Below are 24302 nucleotides of genomic sequence, written 5' to 3'. Positions count from 1 at the left end.
GCTTCGCTAAGACACCACTAACAAAGGAAAAAAAGAACTTTTTAAAAAAAAGTACAATCACTGTGGAGCAAAGTGCAACCAATATTTATCTAGACAGCTCTGAAGGATTCCCCACAATTCCAAAGTAGGCTTTATTCCTAGGGATAAAATTACCACATCAGTTATGGTTTAAAGGACCCTGGATTCGAGTTATTTTCACATCAGTGACACCCGCCAACACTAATCACATAGCCAACCAAGTTGCAGGATCTAGGAAGAGGACTCATTTGGTTGAAGAAGACTTCTTTTTGTTTTCGGCTGAACTAGGGGAAGAAGCTGCCCTCCGCAGCCACTAGCTCGAATGTGTTACATGGAACACAACCCAGCACGTGGAATTTATTGAAGCTATGTAGGGGAGAGCCCACTGCGTCTCTTCTACTCTGTACGGTGGTACAGGAATACTCAGGGGTTTGGAACTACAATGTAACGTAGATATTTGTATTAAAAGGAATAGTCTTGTTCTCTGTGCAGTGTTAGTTTAAAATTTGTAATTGTGTATTGAAACTGTCTTTGGCAAAATTTCCACAGGTGTTCAAAGTTTACTTCTTAAACCTGAACAAATCAGCAAACGCAGGGCAGGCACTGGGCCCCTCGGCTCTCCTGGCGACGTTACTTCACCCCACGAGGTGCCTCCTCCTGGGACAACGCGGAAGGCTTTTGGTAGGTGTGCTCTCCTCAGAGGCCAGAATGACCTGCCAGCAAGTCACCTGCGATTTCTCGCCCTTCGTCAGAGTTTTGCAAACCTGTGGTCCATCCTCCTTTGCGTATGGAAATGAGTTGTACGGCACGTCCCACGCCTTTGTGGTGGTGATTTCACTCCCGGTGTCCTTTTCTCTCGACCTGCTGGCTGCAGAGCTGAGGTTGGGTCTGTCAAGTCCCACCTGTATGTGAATCAACATACCAAAAAACGGGCAGGAGGGCAACACTACCTGAGCTGGATCTGGGAGAAACAGAAGGTATTTTACAGGGGGGAGAAGTCCCAGGGAACTAGGACTGCTCGGGAGGGACTCTGTCTAGCAGAAAAGACCTTTGAGTGCATCACCTGATGCTGTCAGCCCTTTATTTTGATTAACCTCTGTAAATACTGGTTGTAGCTGTAGCGGCACATTGCGCTACTCACAAGCCTATTGCTGATCCTTGTTAAGTTGTTCGGGCATGAACGCGGAGCAGTAGCTTTTGGTTGTCAGGGTGACACCACAGCAGCACTCTGTTCTACTCCTGCGGTTAGCATGGCTTACCCCACTGCAGTTTCCATACAAAAAAAAAAAAAATTAATAAATCTTCCTGCGCACTGTGACCCCTTTATTGAAAAGACAAATGCAGCGTGTTCTTAAAACCGATTGAGGAATATCAATTTAGTCTCCAAAAGCAATGAAACGAACACTTCTTCATACCTGACCTGTGACGCATTGGAAGAGGACCTGCCAAAGCTGCATTTTTTTTTTTCCACATAGTGTTAATTAAGCAACTTTTTTTAATCTTGTGGAAAGAGATGTTTACAGATGAAAAAAACACAATATATTTGACCAAGGCTAAACAAAAATGGTTTCCATATGTCTGTGTTAATGTAGCTTAACTCCAATGCTGTAAATTTAGCAAATTTCAAATGAACGACCCGTTTCTGCAAATGTATTTTTTCTTTTCCTTCAGACACAACCTGCCTTATCTATTTTAACACTTGGAAGAAGCAGGGATGTAACAGCTGCTTCTTGAAGCTCTTGATGCACAGCTGAATGTATTCCAGTAGTTCTGGTTTTACCAGAAGGGCTTACGGCCAATCCTGAGTCCGTGTGGTGTAGAAGTTTCAGGTATTACATGTTCAAAAATGGTATCCTTTTTGTTCGTGTATTTGATGTTTGCACTACGTTCTTAAAAGTCCAGGTGCTGAGACTACTACAAGGAGTTAGCCCTCTGGTGAAGCAGTGCGAAATTGTCGTGAAGGTTGAGAATGCAGTCAGAAAGTCTGCGTAGTTGCCTGCCTTTACCAAATAATAGTAAACCCATTTCTTAGCTTTCTCCTGTGCAGAAGCAAGGAGTTTCGGTACACTCAGGCCAGAACACCCTAAAACCAGCTCAGAAGGCACAGGCCTGTCCCACCAAACACTAAGCGGCTGCCTCTGCCTTCTGGGGAAGGAGACCATTATTTGATTATTGCTATTCCCTTTTGGTTTCAAGCCTCACCATCAAGGCCATTCTTATGAATGTATTCAATTGGCCAGCGTTGTATCTTACCTGTAGATGTTCTTGTCTATTCGCAGGTTAAATTTGAATGTAAACTAAGATTTAAAGAATCATATGCAGATGCTTTTTGCTTAACTTATGTAATTGCTTTTTGTGACTTTTGGAAGAGGGTTAAAAATGTTGCTTTCTTAGTGTAAAGTTTTCTTAACCAAAAACTTGGTGAATTTAGCTTCACTAGTCAGTCTACCTCATGTTATTGTTTATGAACTGAAACTGTCTGAAGTTGTGGCTATGGTATGTTTATAATGTGCTTTCATTAAATTTGAATATATTAACTAAGTTACCATTTAAGACTGCCTCTCTCTCAACCTGCAGTTTGCACAGGGCACTGTTTCTTTCAGTGCTTGCCCCCGCGAAACCCAACTCATACTGCTAACAAATACAAATACCACTCGTTGATTTTTACGGAGTTCACCCAGTGCGCTGCCAGTATGAGAGATCTTTCAAACTGGGCGCTTGTGCTCTGGGGGAGCAGCCTCCTGTCAAAGTGCCTGGAGGTAGGCAGGCTCTAAAATACCAACTTTTAGCCCCCTTAAAGTAAGTCTAAGCACAGTTGAGAAATGGATTTGGTCTGGCCACAGGCAGGAACTTCAGAGAAGCAGAAGTAGTACCTTGGCACTTGCTTTCTGAACCCACCATTTTCTGTGAACCCGCACCACTGTTTTGGCAGAGCCCTTTATGGTCTGCTCACAATCCCTTGAAAATGTAAAGTCACAGCTTGGCAACAGCAGCCTCTACAGCCCAGAAGTCACCACAGTTCAGATACTTCAGCTGTAAGCACTCTGGATAACATTTCAGAGGCAGCATGAGTTCTTTGCTTTAGCTCTACACCAAAGTTAAGGACTGCACCAAAGGAACAAGTGTATCTCAACTGTACATAGGTTCCAAAATTAAAACAAACCATAAGTTTAAATTTAATTAGATCTTTCCCATCTTAGATTAGGGTTTGAAGCTATTACTCAAGGCTGAAGGCGCCTCTCACCTTACTGCAAAGGCCATGTCAGGATGGGATTGATGCAGAGCTACTAGGGAACCGATCCTCAGGGTGTGATGCAAATGCATTGTTGCAAAGGGAGTTCTGACCCCAAGCAGCTACGAATGCAGCAACTGTGTGTGTGATCTCCAGAGACTGCTTCAAAACACACGCAGCCAGCAGCCACCTACTATAATATTTCACACGTAAAAAGTATGAAACGTAGTAAAGATTCATTCAGGCTTAGTATAAGAGTAACTTTAAAAAAGCTATCAAGTATTTTATTTTTAATCTATCTACATTATGTACAGGTCAAGAAAGGCCACAGCAGTTTTTCAACATACAAACCCTTTAAAAGAGGAAAGATTTATGAAGGAGTGACAAGTATCAAAGTGAAGTCCACTAACAAAGGTATATACTCAGTACAGTACTTGAAGCAAAATGACAAGTACACCACTCCTCAGGGTTCTTATTCCACCTTTCACTCCACCTGATCTGGGGCAGGAGGGGACGGGGTAGAACACGCCTCCGACGCTGCCAACACCTAGTAGGCTCCCTTACGCCTAGCAGCGCACAGAACGCACCCCGGAAGCCACCATGCAGTCCATGAGGGTTGTTACCCATGACGACTGCACCATAATGCTTCTTGCCTGGATGCAATTGAGCATAGCCTTGATTGCATGCTTGACAGAGTTCAACAGCCTCACCCAGCTGCTGGAACTGGTGGCAGGAGATCAGGGTTACAGTACCGAGCAGCACTGGTATATCACCACATTAGGAACTTCAGCACGTACTCGTCAGTGAGACTAGAGTCTTTGCATTAGTTTACAGTCCACTATGAACAATTTTCTGCTGCATGTAAACATGACTAGCTAGATAAAATACAATCAAACTTTTGTAAAAGTTAATAAAATATCTTTCTTTTAAAAAAAACAAAGTTAGCCTATTACTGCATTGTTTACAATTTTAATAAAATAGTACAACCTTTCGGTTGTTACCAGTCCTGAGTTCACTGTAATAAAAATGGCCCTGGCTTCTGCTGAAGGTCTGCACCCAGTCAGTGCAGTCTGGCAGAAGTCTCCCAATGAAAACAGAATTCCTTCGGGAGCAGTTAAGTCTGGTGCTGTCCATTGAGGAAGTTGTACACCAGGAACTGGCCGGTGCCACAGTACTGCGTCGCAAAGAGTTTTCCATCAGGAGTGGGATCAGAGAAAGCGATTTCTTCTTTACTCAAGTATGAGCCATATATGAAGTTGCTCCTGTTTAAAAGGAAAAAGAAAAGAGAGAGAATTACCCTCGAGGAATAATGCAAGAATATTTATGTTATTAGGTCACAAACCATTAATTAAGTGGCACGGACATTCAAAAGCAAGCAGCTCTGTTAGGAGGAGTGGGCTGTATTTACATGAGCTATCTCTTTCCAAATGCCAAGGAGAATCACTTGTTCTGGAAGGTTTTTGTAAAGTTTTGGTATTTTAGAAGAAATGTTCGTACAGAGCAAGTGCTTGCGAGCTGCACCAAGTTCAATTTCAGAGTTTCAAAAAAGTTTGAATTCAGTCCAACTACTTCTTCATAGAAAATAGACTGCTAGGACTATGACTACAATCACTAAGAATGAAAACAAGCTACAAACAAGTGAGGGTGCTTATGGAGGGGGCTGAAAAGACCTAATGAAACTTACATTCCTGGTTTGAAAAAAAACATTTGATATTTGGATGAGAGCACGCCTTGGATTAATTTCGAACACCTAAGAACATAACCGTAAAGTATAATTCGTAAGTGATATGCTTTCAGTAATAACTATATGAAAAGGAAGTTTCAATTTGCTTAACTTCTTCATGAAAATATTTTGTTTTATTCTTATTTGAAGGAAGAAGAGAGATTCAAGGGATACCATTGTACTTTTCTGGATGGCTATGTGAGCAAATTTAGAAAACTGAACTCAGGCTTTAAGACCTGAGGAGGAGTTAAGAAACTCCCATTAAAGTTAACTTTTCAGTTCTTACTAAATAAACTTACATGTACTTGGAGAGCAAGTATGAACTTAAATCATATGGACATCTCCATTAAATCTTGAGGAAAAGACAACAGGAACAAAATCCTTTTTAATTGTTACCAGCTTTATTCCCTTCTCTTTAGTGTATTTAGGAAGATGATTTTGCAAGATAAGAATAAGATAAGACTGTCTGACCAGGTTTTTGTGACTCCAGGTCAGCTGTGAAAGCTCGAGTGAAACGGGGCAGACATTCTCAAAATGGACTTAAAAGTCTGCTAGGAAGCCTTCAACATTTTGAAGTCAGGATTTAGCTGTCTACCAGAATCGTCCTGTTCAAACTACCTTTTGCTACAAAAGACATTTAGGTTGAAGTTTCACTGGCAGCTGTGCAGATCTAACTGCTTACTGCCATGAAAAAGCAAGTCTCACTCCTTTCCTTTGCCTTCTGCAACTTTCTGGGCTCCCTTGTTTGCACCAACTCTGGAGCTCATCAGACCTTTCTAGAAACCAACTGTACACCAGTATAACACAAAGCTCTGTTTGGTGAACCTGTTTTCTACTAATGGAGCAATGAGCTAATGGAAGGCCAAACAAGCACGAGAGGACACCAAAAGGTGAGACACAGTGCACAGCTAAGAGCAAGACTGAGACCCCTTCTTGCTAGCCGCAGCAAACCATTAAAATTGATTGTAAAGATCCTTTAGAGCTGTAACTGAAAGAAAAACTCCAGCATCGCTTTGGGGAAGAAATTTTTCCTTTAGAAATAGTTTAGAGGAAGCTACTGAATACACAATTAAAAATCAGCCAAAAACATAACCAAGTCATCAAGTTAATATGCTTATCTGAATACAGCTTCACAGTCAATAGTTCTGACAGAATGTGATCTGATAAGAACTTCCTAGTTGCTCCACCAGCCAGGCTAGATGCATTCTGCAGAGCTTTGCCAGGCTCCCCAAATACCCAACAGGGCAAGCACTGGCAGACACAGCAGTACCTGTGCCACAAACTCCAACAAGATGGGGCTAGCCAGGCACCTGGCACAAACCTGGCAGCCCAGCAGCCTAAGATTTGGGTAGTTCTTGGCATTACTCAGAACAGGCACTTAAACTTCTAGGAAATGTCACTGGAAGAAACCTAAGGTTTGAAGATTCAACACTGTTAATATTCATCTAAACAGCAGCACTAATGTTTGAGTCCTTTTATGGGTCAAGCACTTAGCATTCAGCTGACTACACTCATCACTAGCTACTAAAGCTCTACAGAAATTGAAAATATCTCATAAGGCTCAATGAACCCAAGTAAACTGAAAAAAAAAAAAAGGTACAGTTGGAAGCCACCAGACTACACCAAATAGTTCAGCGCACTCATTTCTGTTCTCTCCCCCTTTCTACACCTATGGAATGGACATTTAGCCAATGGTTAGGTCCCAATCCTTAACACTTGGGTAATCTCACACTTTGACCAAAGAGAGTCTCATTTCCTTCACTCATAATTACTTCAGAGGAATTTACCCAAGCTCACCGGCAATCTGCTACGGTGACTCATCACAACTGCACTTCGCATATAGACTTCTGTGAAAGAAGCTATTGCAGAACACTGACGTTAGTTACTGAACTCCTCATAACGCTGGAACTGTCAACTGTGTTCAAACCTACATCCCAAATATCACCAGCAGCTTAAAAATAAAAGCTTGAGATACACAAAGCAATAAATGTCTTGGATCGAGTTCCATCTAAAACACATGTAACCAACAAACTTCTTTTATATTACCTAAGACACTCTATCATCCGAGAAGCAATCTTCTTTCGACGCATCATGCTGAATACCCATATTCGACTAATCCCACAAATAGCAGGTTCTGGAGAAGTTGAACAGCACCATGCTTTCTGTCTTTCAAATATGACTTTCTCATTTTCTGAACTGACTTCTGGAACCTTCTCTTCTATAACTCTGTAGCCCTGCAGGTGATGTAAAAAATATGTGTCACTTTATAAAAGCATCACTAATGACTGAACAAAATAATTCTTGTGTAATTTATCTCAGTTAAACACACTTACTTGCCAAAATGCCTTACCAAAAGACTGCATATTTGCGTCTCATTTAATTTCTCTTAACAGTTTCAAAATTGGAACAGATGATAAAAGATTGAACCAAAAAACCCTCTAATGCTTATCTGATTTAAAATAACAGCAACAAATATTCCAATTCTTATTACTACCTGTATTAAAGTGTTTGCATCAATTTCTCTGACTTTGACTAAGATTGGTTTGCTTCTTGTCTGCTACTCCCAAGGGATGATAGAAAACACCACAGTTTACAAAGGAACAGACAGAATACGCAACAAAGTTCTGACATCAGTTTTTAGTACTGTAACTGGCAGTGCGACTTCTTGTCCTGCTCTCCACTGCACAGCTCTGCCCTCTCCTTCTGTTCGCTGTGGAGTTGTTTGACCCCTTGGTGTTTCAATGCAATCTTACAGACTACCCACTTTTCACCCATGTTGGATTTCTGCCGAGCAGGGAGCTGAATCTGCTTGTCAACAAGCAAGAGGAGAGCCAGAGCTAGCATAAGAGTGGCAGAGGAAGAAAAATTCCACCCTTCGGCCGTAGCAAGCTCTTAGATGAGCAGGTCTGAGCCAAGTATGATACCATGCGTGTGTCACAGCTCATTGTCAACTATACAAAAACGAGTAACTATGTTTCAGAATGGTCTACCACCAAAAGTGTCTTCCTCTGACAAAAAAGCATACAGGGAATACTTACTTGCTAAATAACTAGACTTAAACTCTGAGGTAATTCTATAGCTCCAGAATGTATGAGGAAGACAGTCAGTAACCACTGACACAGATTGCCTTTCTCCGATTCAATCACTTACCCACTGGATATGTTCTGCAATTAAACAGCCAATAACTTTTTTGTCGTTAGAAATAAAAAGAAGAGTTTTAGTTCTAGAATAACACATGAGCGGAGCTTGCTGAAATCCCAAGTCATTGTCTACCATTTCTCTAATTTCTTCAACCTGTCAAAATAAGTTTAAATGCTGTTTAAGAAACACATGTAAATATATATTTGTATAAATATATATATTTGCAAAAATGCACTAAGGTATCTAGAACACTGAAAGCTATTTCAGAAGTTAAGGATTACCCTAAGTATCCTGCAATACATCAGTCCACATAAGTGTTCCTTAAATAATACTCGGCTGGAAATAGGAAGAGTAGAGACCTCTAAGTCAGCTTCCATTAAGTCCAAACTTCAATTAGTCAAAGACTAATAGAGAGAATACAGCTAATCAAAGTGTGGTCTCTGACATTCTAGAAGTAAATAAAATCTATGCCAAAAGTTAAACTAGCTTATTTGAAGCTTTTCTTCTGTTATTTTTGAAGTCTTGAAAGAACTAATCCTTTAAGGGTTTTGAGCAGATAATAACAAGCACGGTGCCAAAGCAGCTAGAAAATGTATGCATTTGTTGTAAAGGAATGAATAACTGTTGTCTCTTTCCTCAAGCTTTCTGCTCTTCCATCAGCTTTACAAAGAGTAAGTGAAACCAAAAATAAAGTCTTGTTTAGTGTTAGCAAGTTTAGAAGAAATATATAAACTCCAGCATGAATGTAAACAAAAGCTTATGTATGAGGGGAGATTTTACTGGGGGATTCTTGTAGCTGCAACTGGGCATTGCAACAGCCTCTATCATCCCTCTACCATCTCATATGAGACAGAAATAAGGTGGCTTTTCCTATGTGGTGCATTAAACGGCATAAGCTTCTTTAATGTATGTGGTAGTTACATTAGTAAAGCAAAAATAGAATTACTGATACTATGAATATAGGAAGTTAGTACTGATAAATGAAAATTGTGTTAAAAAATGCTTTGAGAATAACTTTCAAAAGTAACGGCATCAGTTACTCTCTACTTTGTGATCTAACCTTCAGGTACCTGTCTTTCAATGACAGGTCCAATTAGCCAATTTGAAACACTAAGTAACCATTCTTGAAGTCAGTCATCCACAGTGGTGACAGCTGCAGATCCTCTCAACTTTAACCACACAGAACTACAGTGAAATATATCCTAAATTACTTCATTTGCTACAGTCTTCCTTTCATCTGCCCCACTTAGGTATTTTAAGTAATTTTTTCTTCAGTCATCTTAGTAAAAAATGAATGTGCAATGAGTGTACTAAAATTAAGGTAATACCACCAGAAAAACAAAACTTAATAAACTTAGCTGCATTAAATATTGTAAAAAGAAACTTGGTAGTTTCTTTTCAATTCAGTAACTTAAAAAAATTTATGTTAGGCTAAAGAAAAGACACTTGAGTCATGCCATCAGAAAGAGCTGTCTTGGGCATCAATTCAGCCTCCAGAGTCCCTTCCAACCTCAACCATTTCGTGATCCTGTGATAGTAGTACTGTAAAGAAGTACCTACTGGTCACAGCAAATCCCCAGTTAAACAGAATCAATGCCATGCTACTGAAAAAACAAATGTAATGACATATTAAGATGTATGAGCACAGGCTAGCCAGCAAGACACTGAAGTACCCTGCTGCCCTAAGTTGCCACTACTGTACTTCACCCAGTTTTAGATGAAGAGTTTCAAAAGACACATGAGACATGGCACAAATGGAAATAATCTAGAGGAGAGTATGACAATGATCAGAGCTCTATAAAACATTATTTAGAAGTTAGTATAAACTAAAAAACAGCACATCCCGTCAATCTCCTTAAGGTGAAAGAATCAAGAGTTTGTTCAGGAACAAAAAAGCTGTTGCAAAGAGGAGAAGAAGGATGTTTTCTACAGCTACAGCAGTATGATTTGCACTAATGAGCTTAGACTCTAGTACAGGGATTCTGCTGGACATTTAGGGAAAATTTCCTAATGTTATGGATAGGGAAGCGCTGTAACAAAGTCTGAAGAAATCAGAAAAACCTCCAGCAGTAGAAGTTTTCGGAAGTTGTGAGATGCATCATAACCAGAGCTGATCCTGCTTCGGACATAGGAACAGACTACATGACTTTGAGGCCACTTTCCGCATAAATCTGTTGTTATCTAAAAATCATTTAGAAAATGGTGCCATATTCATGCTGCGTAATAATGTCAATACATTTCAGCTTGTTTAAATATAGCAGGAAGTTTATAATACATAAAATATCTGGCAGATATTCAACATGTATTTTAAAAAAATGTAAAATCAACCACTTATTAAAAAAAAAACCAACACAAACTCAACAGGTTGATGTTCGTCCCACCCCTGCCTTCCACTCCTGCTCAGAACCATCCTCTCTATGAAGACAGCAGTGTGCTTAAGAGTGAGATGTCTGACCTGTCTGTGGAAAAAGCTACAGAACCACTGCAGTTTTGAGCGCAACCTCAACTGCTCACACATAAATTATACAAACTTTCTATGAACATGCTAATTACTTATCTTAAAGTATCAAACCAGGCAAGATATACAAGTCCAGTCCTATTCACCATACCTTTTTAAGTGCATACTTTGGGTCATCAGGAAGAACCATTATTATCTTTCCATCAGGATATTCAGCCAAAATTCTCTCCTTTTTCCAACCCTAAATAAAAAAAAACACTTATCTAAACCATACACAAGAGGTACTTTTACAAACAGAAATGGCATATTATTGTTCTAGACACTGAACTTATCCAGAGACTTCACACTATTTAGCAGTTGCTTTGCTAGAGAAGGAAACTTCCGCTAGCTTTTTAAAATGAGCACAACAGATATAATATGATCTTATTTATACAACAATTTATCCAACAGCTTAACTAAATGTAGAAACAATTTGTGAAAGTGCCTTACAATTTCCCAACTAAATTTTTTCCCCCAGGACTGCAGTGCAAACTGAATTTCAAAACAGAAGTACCAAACTCGGCTCACATAACTGATTTCCAAACCTATGTAATACTTCTTTTTTCGAAGTCCAGTGAATGGGAAATCCCCTAAGTTTTAATAAAATATTTCTTTTTAACATAGTTACCTCCACAAATACACACTCAGTTTTAAAGTTTGGCATGCGAAAGACCTCCAGGAGGTTCTAAGTGAACTGATTGGCATGCAGTTGCCCAAAATGTAAGGAATAGTTTATTTTGTTACTGATCATAACTGTTAAAGCCACAAGAAGGATACTAGAAAAAATTTTATAACTACCTTCTAAGTATCTAATGGGGAAGGAGGCTACGTTGTGTGTATCTGAAGTATAAACATACTCAAAAAAATAGAGGTAATTAACTCGTCTTCAGATCCACACTCGTGGTGAATAATGAGCAGTACCTGCATGGAAAAAAACAAAACAAAAAAGCCACTTAAATCTAGTAAGATGGGACTGGTAGATATTAGAACTCAAGTTGCTTTGATGGGACCTAAAAATACTGAATGCAGCAGTAACTTCAGCCACTAAAAAGGCTGATCCACAAGTCTTACTCAAAGCAACTTTAAATAAAAAAAGCCTTTGAAGAAACAATATTGATGGAATAATTCTCATTCAAATATGTACCTTCCCATAAAATAACGATCAACTAAAGACCAAACAATGGTATTTGGCACTGAATGAATGCCATATATACTACCACAAAAAAATGACACACTTAAGTGTTATAATACTTGATCTATATCTCGTTTTAGTCATGCTGATTTTATGCCCTTACCCCAAACAAGACATGAAGAGAATAATTTTAGAAATGTATCTACTTGCGGGTAGCCCTGGAACTACTTAAGTGTGAGTTTAGCACCCAGCAAGGCAATGGTTGCAACACAGACACCATTTCAGTCCTGCGTGCTTTTCTTCCCAGTAGTAGTTGCAGTAAATACCAACACAAATGAAGACCCTATTTGAATATACATATATATATACACATATACATACATACATACATACATATATATATATATATATAGTGATCTGAACACAAAAGGCAGTAAACAGCAGTGTCACAATACTCAGGTAAGCAGAGAAGTGCAATCTGTGGGATTGGTGACATGCCTTTTCAGATTGTTAGAAATGGAGTCAAAAAATTCAGGCAAGGATTACTACTCTCCAACCTCAAACACCATCCTTTTTTTTTTTTTTTTTTTTTGCTGCTTTTGGATACCTGTTTGACCTGCAAAAGCTTTCTATAGCCTATTTTAAACCAATCGTGACCACCACTGGGCAGATAAATGCAATATGTTTGATAATCCTACCATTACAGCACCCAGAATGTTGCAGGCCTAATGCAGAAAATTCAACACTAAATTTTAGGTTAAGGTATTCTGTTAATGTAATAGCCAGGTATTTCCAACAAAATGAAATCTGATGGAAGAAAACGTTTCCGAACAACTTACTGCTGTTTTACTTCTAAGCAACAGCAGAAGTCTAAAAATAATTCCATAAAAACGCAATAATTGACTCTCTAATACTTAGAGCTCATTATTTTCATTTTTGTCCCACCTCTTAATTTTCCTAAGCGATTAGTATAATATGGGGACCGATCATATTCACAGACAAGGTAGTTTCAACTGAAGTATTTTGGAATTTATTGAGAAATATATCTTTTAGTTGAAGCTTTCAAAAAAGTTTCTGCAAATGCTAAGCTCATCCAAGATTTTTAGTTCATCTGGTTTACATCAGAGGAGACATTTTAAAGACATATTCCTTTGTTATTGAAGCAGCTCTTAGAGTTTCAAAAAGAAATACTAACATTTCACATAAGCATCTGCATCTTCAGTATCCTTATTGTTCAGTCTTAGTAACAAATGAACTGTGCTTCCTTTAAACCAGACAAATGGAAGTAATGCACAAGATGGGTCACAGCTCTTTCATATTCTAATATTAAAGCTGTTAAGAAAAATTTGCTATAGTTTCAACTGGGGCTGATCCTATTAGAGATCTACAATACACAAAGTATGCTTTAGTACCAGTATCTTGCATGTGGTCTGAAGATGATTTCCTTTAACACACCTATTAACGTGTGGGATTCTTTTTTAAACAAACCCCACTATTTTAACACTATTAAAACACCCTGCAGACTGTTGTATTTTGTTTCATTCAACTGAGAACTAAAGTAGCACTCCTTAACTCGGGCAGATTGCAAGAACACCTTACTATAGTAAGAAAAAAAAGCGTTATGTCTGCAATATGCTTTATAACAAACCTTCTTCAATGTCAGAAAATTTGCTTTTCTTTTCCTTTTAACTGACATCAATTTAGGTCATTGAGACTTATTTACTGTTGAACGAGATGCCCAAGCATTGATATACATTGCTTGTGATGACCAAAGCAATTAAAAGGAAAGCTACTGTTCCCACTAGGATACATGTTCTGCAAGGCCCGGAGTGAAAAAACATGATTATATCACTCATCCCTAATACTGGAAGTCTGTGCTCAACAGATTACCTATAGCCAGCAGCAGCAAGGCACATATAGCCTAATCACTGCAGTTGGGCGGACCAGTGCTGTGGAGAGCCCCAGTGGTGTGCAGTAACTGTTGCAATACACTCCTCCCTTCCATGTTACCGTTATTTTTCCTATAGGTACTTTCAATAGTTTGAGAACATAATTCAACTCTGCAATGAACGGTTAACTCATTTTTAATCTACCTCTAACTTTTCCTCCCAATACAAACAAGTTAAAGATTGCTTCTGCTTGCTTATTAAGGTACAATGGCAACAGAATTACAAAAGAAAAAAATAATTCAAAAAAGTGCAATACTGACAAGCAGTTGCTACTACGTCATGAAATAGTACGGACAGTAATTACAACTACACTGTGTAGTACATTGCTTTCACTGGATATTATACATGTATATAATGAATGATGTAGAATACAGTTGGAAAGATGGCTCCAACATTAATAGCACTGTAGCTGAAATATTCAGCACTTAATTTCCCTGAACTATGTTCTGCTTATATTTTAAAATAATATCTGATGTAGATTTGTCTTTAAAAGAGTAAGTTAGAAGACACAATAGACTGCTTCCCATCCATTTCCTCATGTTTTAAAAGTTCTTACGTAAGAGTACAAAATGGGACAGCAAACCTGACATTTTTCTATATATACCAGTTCTGGCTTGTCTGTATTCCCTATTTCCCAAATGAATACAAATACATGAAAATCTGTTGGCTTTTTCTTATACTGTTTTGTCCTCAAAAATATTGAGGCAGTGAGGAAAATGTGGTTAATACTGTATAGTTATTGATCTTTCACATTTGTGAAATTTTCCCCTAATAATCAAGTCTAGTATGAAATTTTGTGCTGTTTTACCCTCGATAATTTGCAGCAAAGAAATGGTCTACTGCATTCTTCTTCCCAACTCCTCCATCAAGTTACAGATATCCTGCCTCTCTTTCCCATGAGTGTAATATGAAGAATGAGGTTTTGACTGTAGAACACATTAAGCTCCCTGGATGCAACCATTAAATACTACCCTCTGTTAAAACTAAGATTCTTACAGAAGATAGCTAATGGTAAGAACTTTATTTGAAATATTAAGTTTTATATTGTACAGGTGTATTACTTTTGGAATTAATGCAAATCAAGACAACCATTAAATCTTTCTAAAATGACATGAAGTTCATCATCATCTTCAATCCCAATATTCAATTAACCTTAGGTTCCAAGAAGTCAAATGTTATGGGGTTTTTTTGTTGTTTTAATCTGAAAATTGTAAGAACCTCACAGATAGGCTCGGATGCAATTACGGCAGAATAGCTATTTAAAACTTATCACATTAGACATTAGCCCAAACAACAGTTTCTTCCACTTTCTTCAGCTCAAGATATTCTTAAATAAGAGGATGAGCTTGAAATAACATATTAACTGCATTCACATCAGGCACCTGAATCCACAGGCATTTCCTAACTTAAGTTGGCTTTGCAACTTAAAAACATAATTAAAAATAATGTCTTGCTCTTAGAAAAATTTTGCAGAAATACTAAGCTGATACTATGTGGTATCACAGAAAGGATATACAATTGATATTGTGTGGTATCATAGCTAGAGGATTTTATAAAACTGAGCTATGTATCCATCCCACAAAGTTATCCATCTCACTGGAGTTAACACTTGATGTGTATGTCATCACTCAATGCACACACATACTAGAATGGCGTATTTTTTCTGGAGACTTTCAGATGTCTGAAACCAGAAGGATAGTGAGACAGATGCCTACATTCGTCTGCAGTACGGGACATCTCTCACACTCATCTATTCCTGCTCCAGTACTATCTTTGACCACCTTACCTTCTTGCTTATTCAGTTTGCATGCTCCTGTTAACAGCAAATGGCACCCTTCAGAAAACCTGTATCAGTCCTTGCCAATCTTCTGTTCCTAAATCCAGAAAATGTCATTAAACTTGCCAAATCTTCTCTCTCCACACAAGGCCTGCAATTTCCTTACTGTCTCTATCAGCCATTCATGACAAAAAGTGTGTCCCAATACCATCTCCTTGTTAGCCTGTCCTACTTCTGGGGCATCATGGAATTTCTAGAGATCTAAAAAGAAATTTTTACTAGAAGGAACAAGATAGGGCTTAAAAAAACCCCAAACAACATTACATTTTGTTGAAGATGGAAAATAGTTTATTATTTACATGCAAGCTATCTTCTGCTACTCAGTACTTTTAAAAAACCCAGAAAGCAGCTGCATGCAGGTGAGCAAGACACGAAAGTCCATTTTCACAGTTCACAGCAAGAAGCTCTAGCATGGTAACATACATAGGCTTTCTTTTTGTGATTCTGTGAAATGAATCATCAATAGAACTACTAGGCATATAATGAGACACTCAAAAGGGAGCAAAACTGAGAGAAGTCTCAAGTCAGACTGGGACTGCATCATATGGCATAAAGAATGTGAATGATGAGAGAATGAAAAATGCTTCTCAGATACCTTAGAATGGCCTCCAAATCAACAATAATACCAAATATATTGACTACATAAAAAGAATATCTAGAAAACTAATAAAGTAACATACCAAGGTCACCAAGACCACATGTTCCCGGGCCAGAAAAATCTAACCAAGAAGTTACGAAGACTTTCTCTAGTACAATTTTTTTTAATCCCATGATGCTACTGTCCAGTCCACACTTTCTTTCAGGGAAAGGAAGGTAGTTATAGTTTCAACACAGTAACTACATACAAATATCAAGAAACCGAGCGTTTCACACCTCCAAGCCAACCTCCCAACAATCCCCACTAGAAACCTCCTAGCAAAACTAGGATAACTAGCAATCGTTCTTCTGGTATTTCTGGACAACTAAGAATTAACAAGTAGAGATCTGGTGTACTAATTCACTGGCAAGAAGGCTTATCTAAAATTCAAATTATTTTCTAGTAGGAGGTGAGGATGAAAAAAAGACGTTTTTCATAAAATGTGAAACACTGGCACAGGTTGCCCAGAGAGGTGGTAGATGCCCCATCCCTGGAAACATTCAAGGTAAGGTTGGACAGGGCTCTGAGCAACCTGCTCTAGTTGAAGATGTCCCTACTCACTGCAGGGGCATTGGACTAGATGGCCTTTAAAGGTCCCTTCCAACCCAAAGATTCTATGATTCTATGTTTCTCTCATGGACATTACCACAATACAATCAACCAAGAACCACTGACTATGGGTCAAATGACTAGTGTTAAAGACTTACCTATTTAGCATGGCAAAAGTTACTTACCCATGCAGAAAACAGAGTGTCAATCAAATTGTTACGAGAGGTGGAAAAAAAAAGAATCAAAGGGGAATTTAAAGACTCATAAGACTCCTTCCTTCACCTCTTACTCTTCACCTCTGTACCAATTTCTGTTCCAGAATAACCGTCTAAATAATAGCTCTATAGCCATCTACGATGTCACAAAACACAACTAGAGTCTTAAAAAGATTTCAGAGATAGAACTGTTTACTCACTGAACTGACAATACAACACAATGTGTACTCAAGCAAATTATTTAAGTTTTAAAAAGATGCTTAGCAACTGAGAAAACAACAGAGAAAGTTTTTCTCAAATTAAAAACATACCTAACTTTATACATAGTTATTTACAACTGGTTTAAAGCAATCTGCTCTTTCACTTTTTTGTTAATCATGTTGTCACACTAGCCATACAAGTGAGAAATTTCAGCTCTTTCAACTTTCAAAATATTCAAATTTCAGTTCAGCTTCCTGCCTATGTGAACATAGCAGCTTTAAGTAACTACTGAACTCATCTGCCAGCTTCTGTCCAAAAGAACCAACACCATCTTCTGTAAATTATGTTTACATCTTTGGTAACATTCAAGATCTGAAAGTATGGGGGGAGGGGGGCAGGCAGGAAAAGGACAAACAGGAATAAAATGGTGAAACATATTATGTCTGCCAATATAGTGTACTGCGTTCCATCACACTTTCTGCCTAGTCTCACTCTACAATGTAACTAATGTATATCAGAAAAGATCTTTCAAAATGTCTGGATTATTCAGCAAAAACTAACCAAGAACAGAACAAATACCAGAATTATTTACCAGATGGTTTCAAACACTTTAGCTGGGAAGATATAGCTTTGTATTTGTAAACAGTGGGATAAAACTGAGCTTGAGATTTAATGGCCCAACAGCCATTTTGTACCTACATGAAATGAATTGGTGGCCTCAGTTCAGTTATCCTGGAGGTCTTATCTACTCGAGTGTAGAGTACTGAAGGTAACATGTGTGATAAAGAAAATAGACTTTGTGGATTCTATTCTGGATTTCAGACATGTGAACAGGTATTTCCTGTAGGTCTTGTAATATCAGCTAGTGTGAAGTAGCTGATTTTACAATATACTTTAAATTGTACAAAACTTTTCAAATCTGAGCTTTAATATGAGAGATATACTCAGATACAGCATGTATAATGAAGTTATTATGGAACAATACTTTGCACTTTAAATATAAAGATTACAATCACACTATAAATTCAGTAAAGTTTCAATATACTATGATGTTGTATCAGCTAGATTACTAGGCAACCTCTCTTCAAATGACATAATTAAGAAAACATAATTTAGAAGTCATCTAAGATTACAAAAACAGTACAATCAGCTCTTTATCTGACTATTAAGCCAACCATTGCAAACACCAGTTGTACTGAAATCTGTGTTTAGCACTTTCAGAACAGTGACATTCCTTTGTTTTCCTATCACCATCCCCACCCCCCACCCCCCAAGATTAAGGAATTGTAACAAAAAGAATACAACGGCAATGAATCACCACTATCCTACTAAATATTTTTATACATTACGTGTGATGCGTCTACCACAGCTCTTAAAAACATTTATTTCCCAAAGCGGATTATTTATGGCCTACTGTGATACTAAGCTATTAAAACACAACTTAATGTAATATGAATTGTAACCAGTGCACAGCAAATAAAAGATAATGCTTATGTCTTTAAAAAGATATGATTTTCTTACCACATATTTTACAGCACTTATAAACTGGTTATGAAATAGCAGATGTTGGGTTTCATCCTCTGGATTTGACGCAGTATAAAGCATTCCACAAATATTACAGGAAATAGCACCAAATCTCTTCTGCCCTGCATCCTATTTAAAAACAAAAAAAGAAAAAGAAAGAGGAAAAAAAAAGAAAGGTATTTGCCAATTGCAAGCACAGTAAATACAGTTCAACAGAACTTTCATCTCATCAGACATGCCTTTTATAACTTGTCTTCTGGAAACTCAACACAGAGGCTAAAATGGAGTGAAACAGAAGAAAAGAAGTACAGAACTTAGAATTCCATCTTTCAAAAACCCTTAAAAGGCACAGGCAATAATCACAGAACAAACTTTATCCAACGTTAAAATTAGCTCCCCTCTGACTAGTTTTAACAAATGACTTCTCTCTTATTTTATGAAATACAAAGAACAGAGAATTCTTCCTTCATTACCCTATTTGCAGTAAATATACTCATCTTCCACAAAGAAAATTCCCACATCTAGCCCACACTATTTGGTTTTCCCTACAGTTCTGCTGCTGCCTGTTTTTTGGTTGTGGGTTCCTTAGAGGGGGGTCCAAAGGTGAGCCATTTTCCTGAATGTTTGGAAGGATATTATAAAAAACAAAAGTTACGGAAATAATCGTTACGATCAGCAATACAGCTGCGATAGCTGATGACTACCTTTTAGGTTTTTATGAAAACCAAATATTCCCAGGCAATCAAATAGCATCATGGTTTTTTTAACCCTCTCTTCACTGACTAAAAGCCTCATTTAATATATTCTCAGGACTTAAGTCTTAATTGGGAACAGCTAACTATGATGTTTGACATGCTATCTTAATTGCAGAGTTCGTAATTTTTGTTTTTCAGACGCTGGATAGCAGCTACAACACAAAGGGAAGATTGTATCATTTTACTCATAACCCTTCAGGTTATCCTCCTACTCTATAACCAACCATTACCAATTTAAGGGCAGTACTCAGTACCTACTGCTTTGCTATTTATTCATTTAAAAGTGTTATTAATTTGGAAGCATGTTCAGGTTGAGACGTCAGTGCCTAATAAAGAGTGAGGTGTCAGGTGCATGGGGTGCCTGTTGCAAACAGCAGAATACCAGTTAGATTGAAGTCTCTAGCCAAAAAGGCATGTTTTAAGTTACGGCTTAATGCTCAAATACTTCTTTTTTCTTAACCTCAATTTCCAAATGTAGTTAATGTAAGCAGCAATAAATGTCACTTTTAATCTATTTTAACATATATCACAAGTAATAGAGAAACAAAAAGTTATTTTATTCTCTAAAATAGCATACTATATAAGCAAAAGACGACTTCAGGGTGTTTAAAGGAAATTGATCTGTGTGCACAAATTGAAAGTGCACAATTTGCAAGAAAACAGATCAGCTGAATTAAATTTTGTTTTCTAAGAGCTGAAAACATTCATAGCAAAAAAGCCTACTTTACAGAAGAAAGCATTTTGCAACATAGCAAAAGTGTTTACAAATCACTTCTTAGTCCTTCCATCTTCAAAGATATGTTTAAGTACATCTAAGAGCCAGATGACAGCTCAGTTCTCCACACAACAGCAACTTCTTTCAGGCAGTCAGTAGTGAAATCTAAAATGTAGGTACCAGTTTCTTGCCAAGAAGAGACTGAAGGTACAACTGGCCAGGCAAACTCAAGAGTTGAACTTCTCTTTAAAAGCATATATATGGAACTCAGCCAAAAGAAAGAAGCTGAATCTGAGAAGTCATTGCTTTAATGGTATGTCAATTTATACATTCCTACTTGTATACAGAAGGAGAAACAGGAGTACATTATATTTTCTGAAGGAAAAAGGAAATATGAACCCTTAGGTTAGATTTACAAGTGTCAGAATAAGATGAGGATTCTAAATGTGTAAAAATTGACTCCAACACATTTTACCTGCAGACTTCTTTAAAGCAGCAATATAGTTCAAAACAAAGTACCCATCTGGCCACCAAAATATTAATTTCAAGGGTTTATACATGAAAGATGAAAAACAGGCAGTTCAGCAGGAAGGATGATGCATGGCAATTATCTTAAGATGAACCAATTGAACTGAACTTAGTTAATTCCTATCTCAAAGATGAAGAACATAGCCCCTATTTCTAGGGTAGGATAAGAGGAAGTCTACTTTGATGCTTGGAATACAATTAAAAAAAAAATAAGACATATAAATTAGAAAATCAGCTACATAAAGCAACTCTTAAAATACTTAGCACATTATCAGTACTGCAGTAACTCTCATGAAACAATTTCTGTTCAAATGATCAAGAAGCTAAAGATAATTTAGCTTAAATACCTACTAGTTTACTACCAAAAATCTCAAGCCAAAAAAACCTAGCTATGTAGGAAGTCATCAAAAAATTTGGGGCAAGGATATCCTCAAAGTTGTCAGGCTCCTTAGCTCATCCCATCTTACCTTGCAAATACATTGCTGTTTTGCAAGTCTCCAGGAACAGATTATTTGCCTGGAATAGTACTGCCATATTGTATTTTACAGTCTATCTTTCTTGGATGTTGCTGGTATCAGTGGGTTTGGGTTTTTGGAGGGATTTTTTGTTTGGTTTTTGTTTTTTAAGGATTTCACTGATATAATTATTTTACATGCATTCAGCTGTATCAGTGGGCTACACACAGAGGTTAAAGACCTGTTATGTGAATTATTAGGAAAAACACATTCTAGTATCTAAAGCAATCTTTTCAACTCTGTAGTCCTAACAAATGCTGACTATACTTTTTAGCAAATCCTTTACAGCATCCTGAGGGCAGTAAAGACGATAGTACTTCAGTTACACAGAAAAGGCTATTTCAAAGCAGCACCACAGGACATAATGCTTTAGCCAAAAAAAAAAAAAAAAAAAAAAAAAAAAGAGAAAGAAAAAGAGGCAGCTGTATAAATCCAATGCAGACTACAACTAAAAAAAAAAGGACATGAAAAATAAAGTCAGGAATTATGAAGAATGCATTTTTGAACTTTAACAAAACATCTACAGAATCTGACTATTTTTAACCCGATGTCATTGCATAAGGAGAAGTGGAAAGGACATGTATCAAGAGGGAAAAAGTGTTCCCAGACAATAATACTGCATTAAGCCCTTCCTAATGGGGAGAGAGGAACAAAAAATAACCAAACAAACAAAACCAATACTCCCTCCCACCCCTAAACCCAAACAATCCACACCCCAAGGACACCTTATGCACCATATATGAGAGTAAATAAAAAACTTAAAACTGGGATTTGGGCCAAGGAGGAACAGCATCTTCTCAGCAAACATCGGATACTGGCTACTGGAGAAAAAACTGTTGACTTGTCACAACTAGAAAAAGATGCAAGAGGTTTGACTCTCAGAACTCAGAGAAATGTTTTTCAGAGCAATATTTAGGAAAATGTGGGGTTGCAGGCAGAAAAATGTGTACTCAATTTTCTAAACAGTAACAATAAAGAGCAGTGATACTTTTATTTCTAAGCAAATTCTGCACATGTAGATGGAAATTAAGCATTCCTGACATCTCAGGCAATCCTCATTAATATAATCACAGGATATATGACATCCACTGTTTCAAGTCTAACTGTAATTGAACACTGTGACAATGTTGCCTTAACATCCAGAAGGGTTTCTTAATTCTGTGTTAGACAGAAAGAAAAGTCTTACCAATATCTTCTTTGAGAAGGTGCATGTCTGCTGATCCTCCATATGTGGAATAAGGAGCCCTGCAAGCAAAAAAGGCATTTGGTGCCTCTGTAGGAGATGAAAAGGGGCCCCTTTTTTTTTTTTTCCTCTTTTTTTTTTTTTTTTTCTTTCTCTTTTCTCTCTCTTCAGGCACAGATTAGGTCACCTCCTTCTTGATTACCTAGTGTTAGTTAGAGGAAGATTATTTTTTCCTCTAGTCTTTTCACAGAGCAAAGAATAAAACCCAGCCATAGAAACAGTCAGGCTGGAAAGGAAATACAAGAAGAGCAGGAAGGAACAACAAAAAGATTTTTGGGCTCTCCACATAAAATGAAAGGTCAAAGAATGCTGTTTCAATGAAAGATGCATTCAAGACTGAAGCTGATGGGTAAATCACCTTGCTGACCAGCAGGATCAGAAGACATGACCCAACTCAGAAACAAGTTTCACTTCAAAATGAAGACTATGGAATTTAACAAAAAAATCAACCAACCAATAAAAACCCCCAACATCAGTATCCATCTTTCTGAAAAGCTTTTTCAGCCAAAGGCTATAAATCAACATAAAACTTTCAGAAGTTGCATATATCTAATTTTATTTAACGTATTTGAAAAATGAAAATGGAGGGTCATTATCCATCACGAAATGTTATCCTCACTGGTCATTAGCTAAAGCAGTATGAAAAAAAATACAAGGTTAAAAAACAAATCTGTACAATATTTACAATGGACAATTAATCCGTTCTCAACCCATATAAAAGCATTGCTCAAGAATATTAGAGAATGTTCCAATGTGTACTGGTTTTGGCTGGGATAAGGTTAATTTCCTTCACAGCAGCTGTTATGGTGCTATCTTTTAGATTTGTGACCAAAACAGTGTTGATAACACAGGGATGTTTTAGCTATTGCTGTACAGTTCTTACTGTGGCCTTACATCACGGCCTTTTGTTGTTTCTCACTCTGCTATGCCAGCGAGAAGCCTGGGAGGTGCTCAAGAAGTTGTAAGGGGATGCAACAGGGATAGCTGACTCCCACTGACTAGAGGGGTATCCCATACCCCCCCCATGCTGAGGGGGAAAAACTGGGGGAAAGAGGGAGGAAGGGGGGGATGTTTGGAGTTACGGCATTTGTCTTCCCAACTGTTACACATGATGAAGTCCTGCTTTCCCAGAGATGGCTAAACACCTGCAAGCCGAGAGGAAGTAGTGAATGAATTCCTTATTTTGCTTTGCTTGAGCAGAAGGCTTTTGCGTTTTTTATTAAACTGTCCTTATCTCAACCCATGAGTTTTCTCCCCCATCCTGTTTGGGAGGGAGTGAGCAGCCAGGGTTAACCCACAACACAATGTTAGTAGCCTTGGTGCCCGAACTCCTGTATCAGGTCCCCAGCTAACCTTACAAAACATTCTCACCTTCAGGACAAAGGACACCAAACACAACCCACCTGAATTTGCTAGAGAAAGCTGGGTTGCTGCAGTGAAGTAGAAAGGGGAAGGAGTGATAATAAGAAAGGATGGCCATTACTGCCCCTCTGAGAGCAGAGCTGTCCCAAAGCGTAAGATTTGGGTGGGAAGAAAACAAGAGTGAATGCTCTCAACTACCACATTCCCTCCCCAGTCACTTATGCAGTAACTACTGCCTTGTTTTTACTGGGGTTACAGGAAAGAAAAGAGGCAGTACTTAACTAATGCGAACAACAAAACATTGCCCAAAAGCCATTCTCAGATTCTTCAGAGAAATTGCCAACTAGACTATACCAGTTTAAGGAAGAAAACAGCAACTTTAGATGATCATCATGCAACTTTCTTCAGGCTCATAAGAAATCGCTCTTAAACATATTATTTCCACTGAGGATTGTGTTTTTAGCTTAAATTTAAATATTTCCTTCATATATTACCTACTTCAGTCGAACAGGAAACTATGTTCAAGTTT

At 37.8% G+C, this 24302-nt stretch overlaps 1 protein-coding gene across 1 annotated transcript in view; it reads right to left on the bottom strand.

The window, feature by feature from the left end:
- Nucleotides 1-4364: 4364 nt before the first annotated feature.
- The window catches only part of ESCO1 (establishment of sister chromatid cohesion N-acetyltransferase 1), a gene marked incomplete at both ends in the record, with an annotated part of 31152 nt that continues 11214 nt past the window's right edge, over nucleotides 4365-24302 (bottom strand). The window contains 5 exons of the mRNA XM_082014660.1: nucleotides 4365-4512; nucleotides 7020-7207; nucleotides 8124-8267; nucleotides 10724-10813; nucleotides 18653-18784. Coding sequence (XP_081870786.1) covers nucleotides 4365-4512; nucleotides 7020-7207; nucleotides 8124-8267; nucleotides 10724-10813; nucleotides 18653-18784 — 702 coding nt within the window. The remainder of the gene's footprint in view (nucleotides 4513-7019; nucleotides 7208-8123; nucleotides 8268-10723; nucleotides 10814-18652; nucleotides 18785-24302) is intronic.

Source organism: Phaethon aethereus (genome assembly GCF_964289735.1).
Source record: "Phaethon aethereus genome assembly, chromosome: 2".
Lineage (NCBI taxonomy): Eukaryota > Metazoa > Chordata > Aves > Phaethontiformes > Phaethontidae > Phaethon > Phaethon aethereus.
The sequence above is the reverse complement of the archived record's forward strand: the minus strand, read 5'-3'. Positions and strand labels throughout refer to the sequence as shown.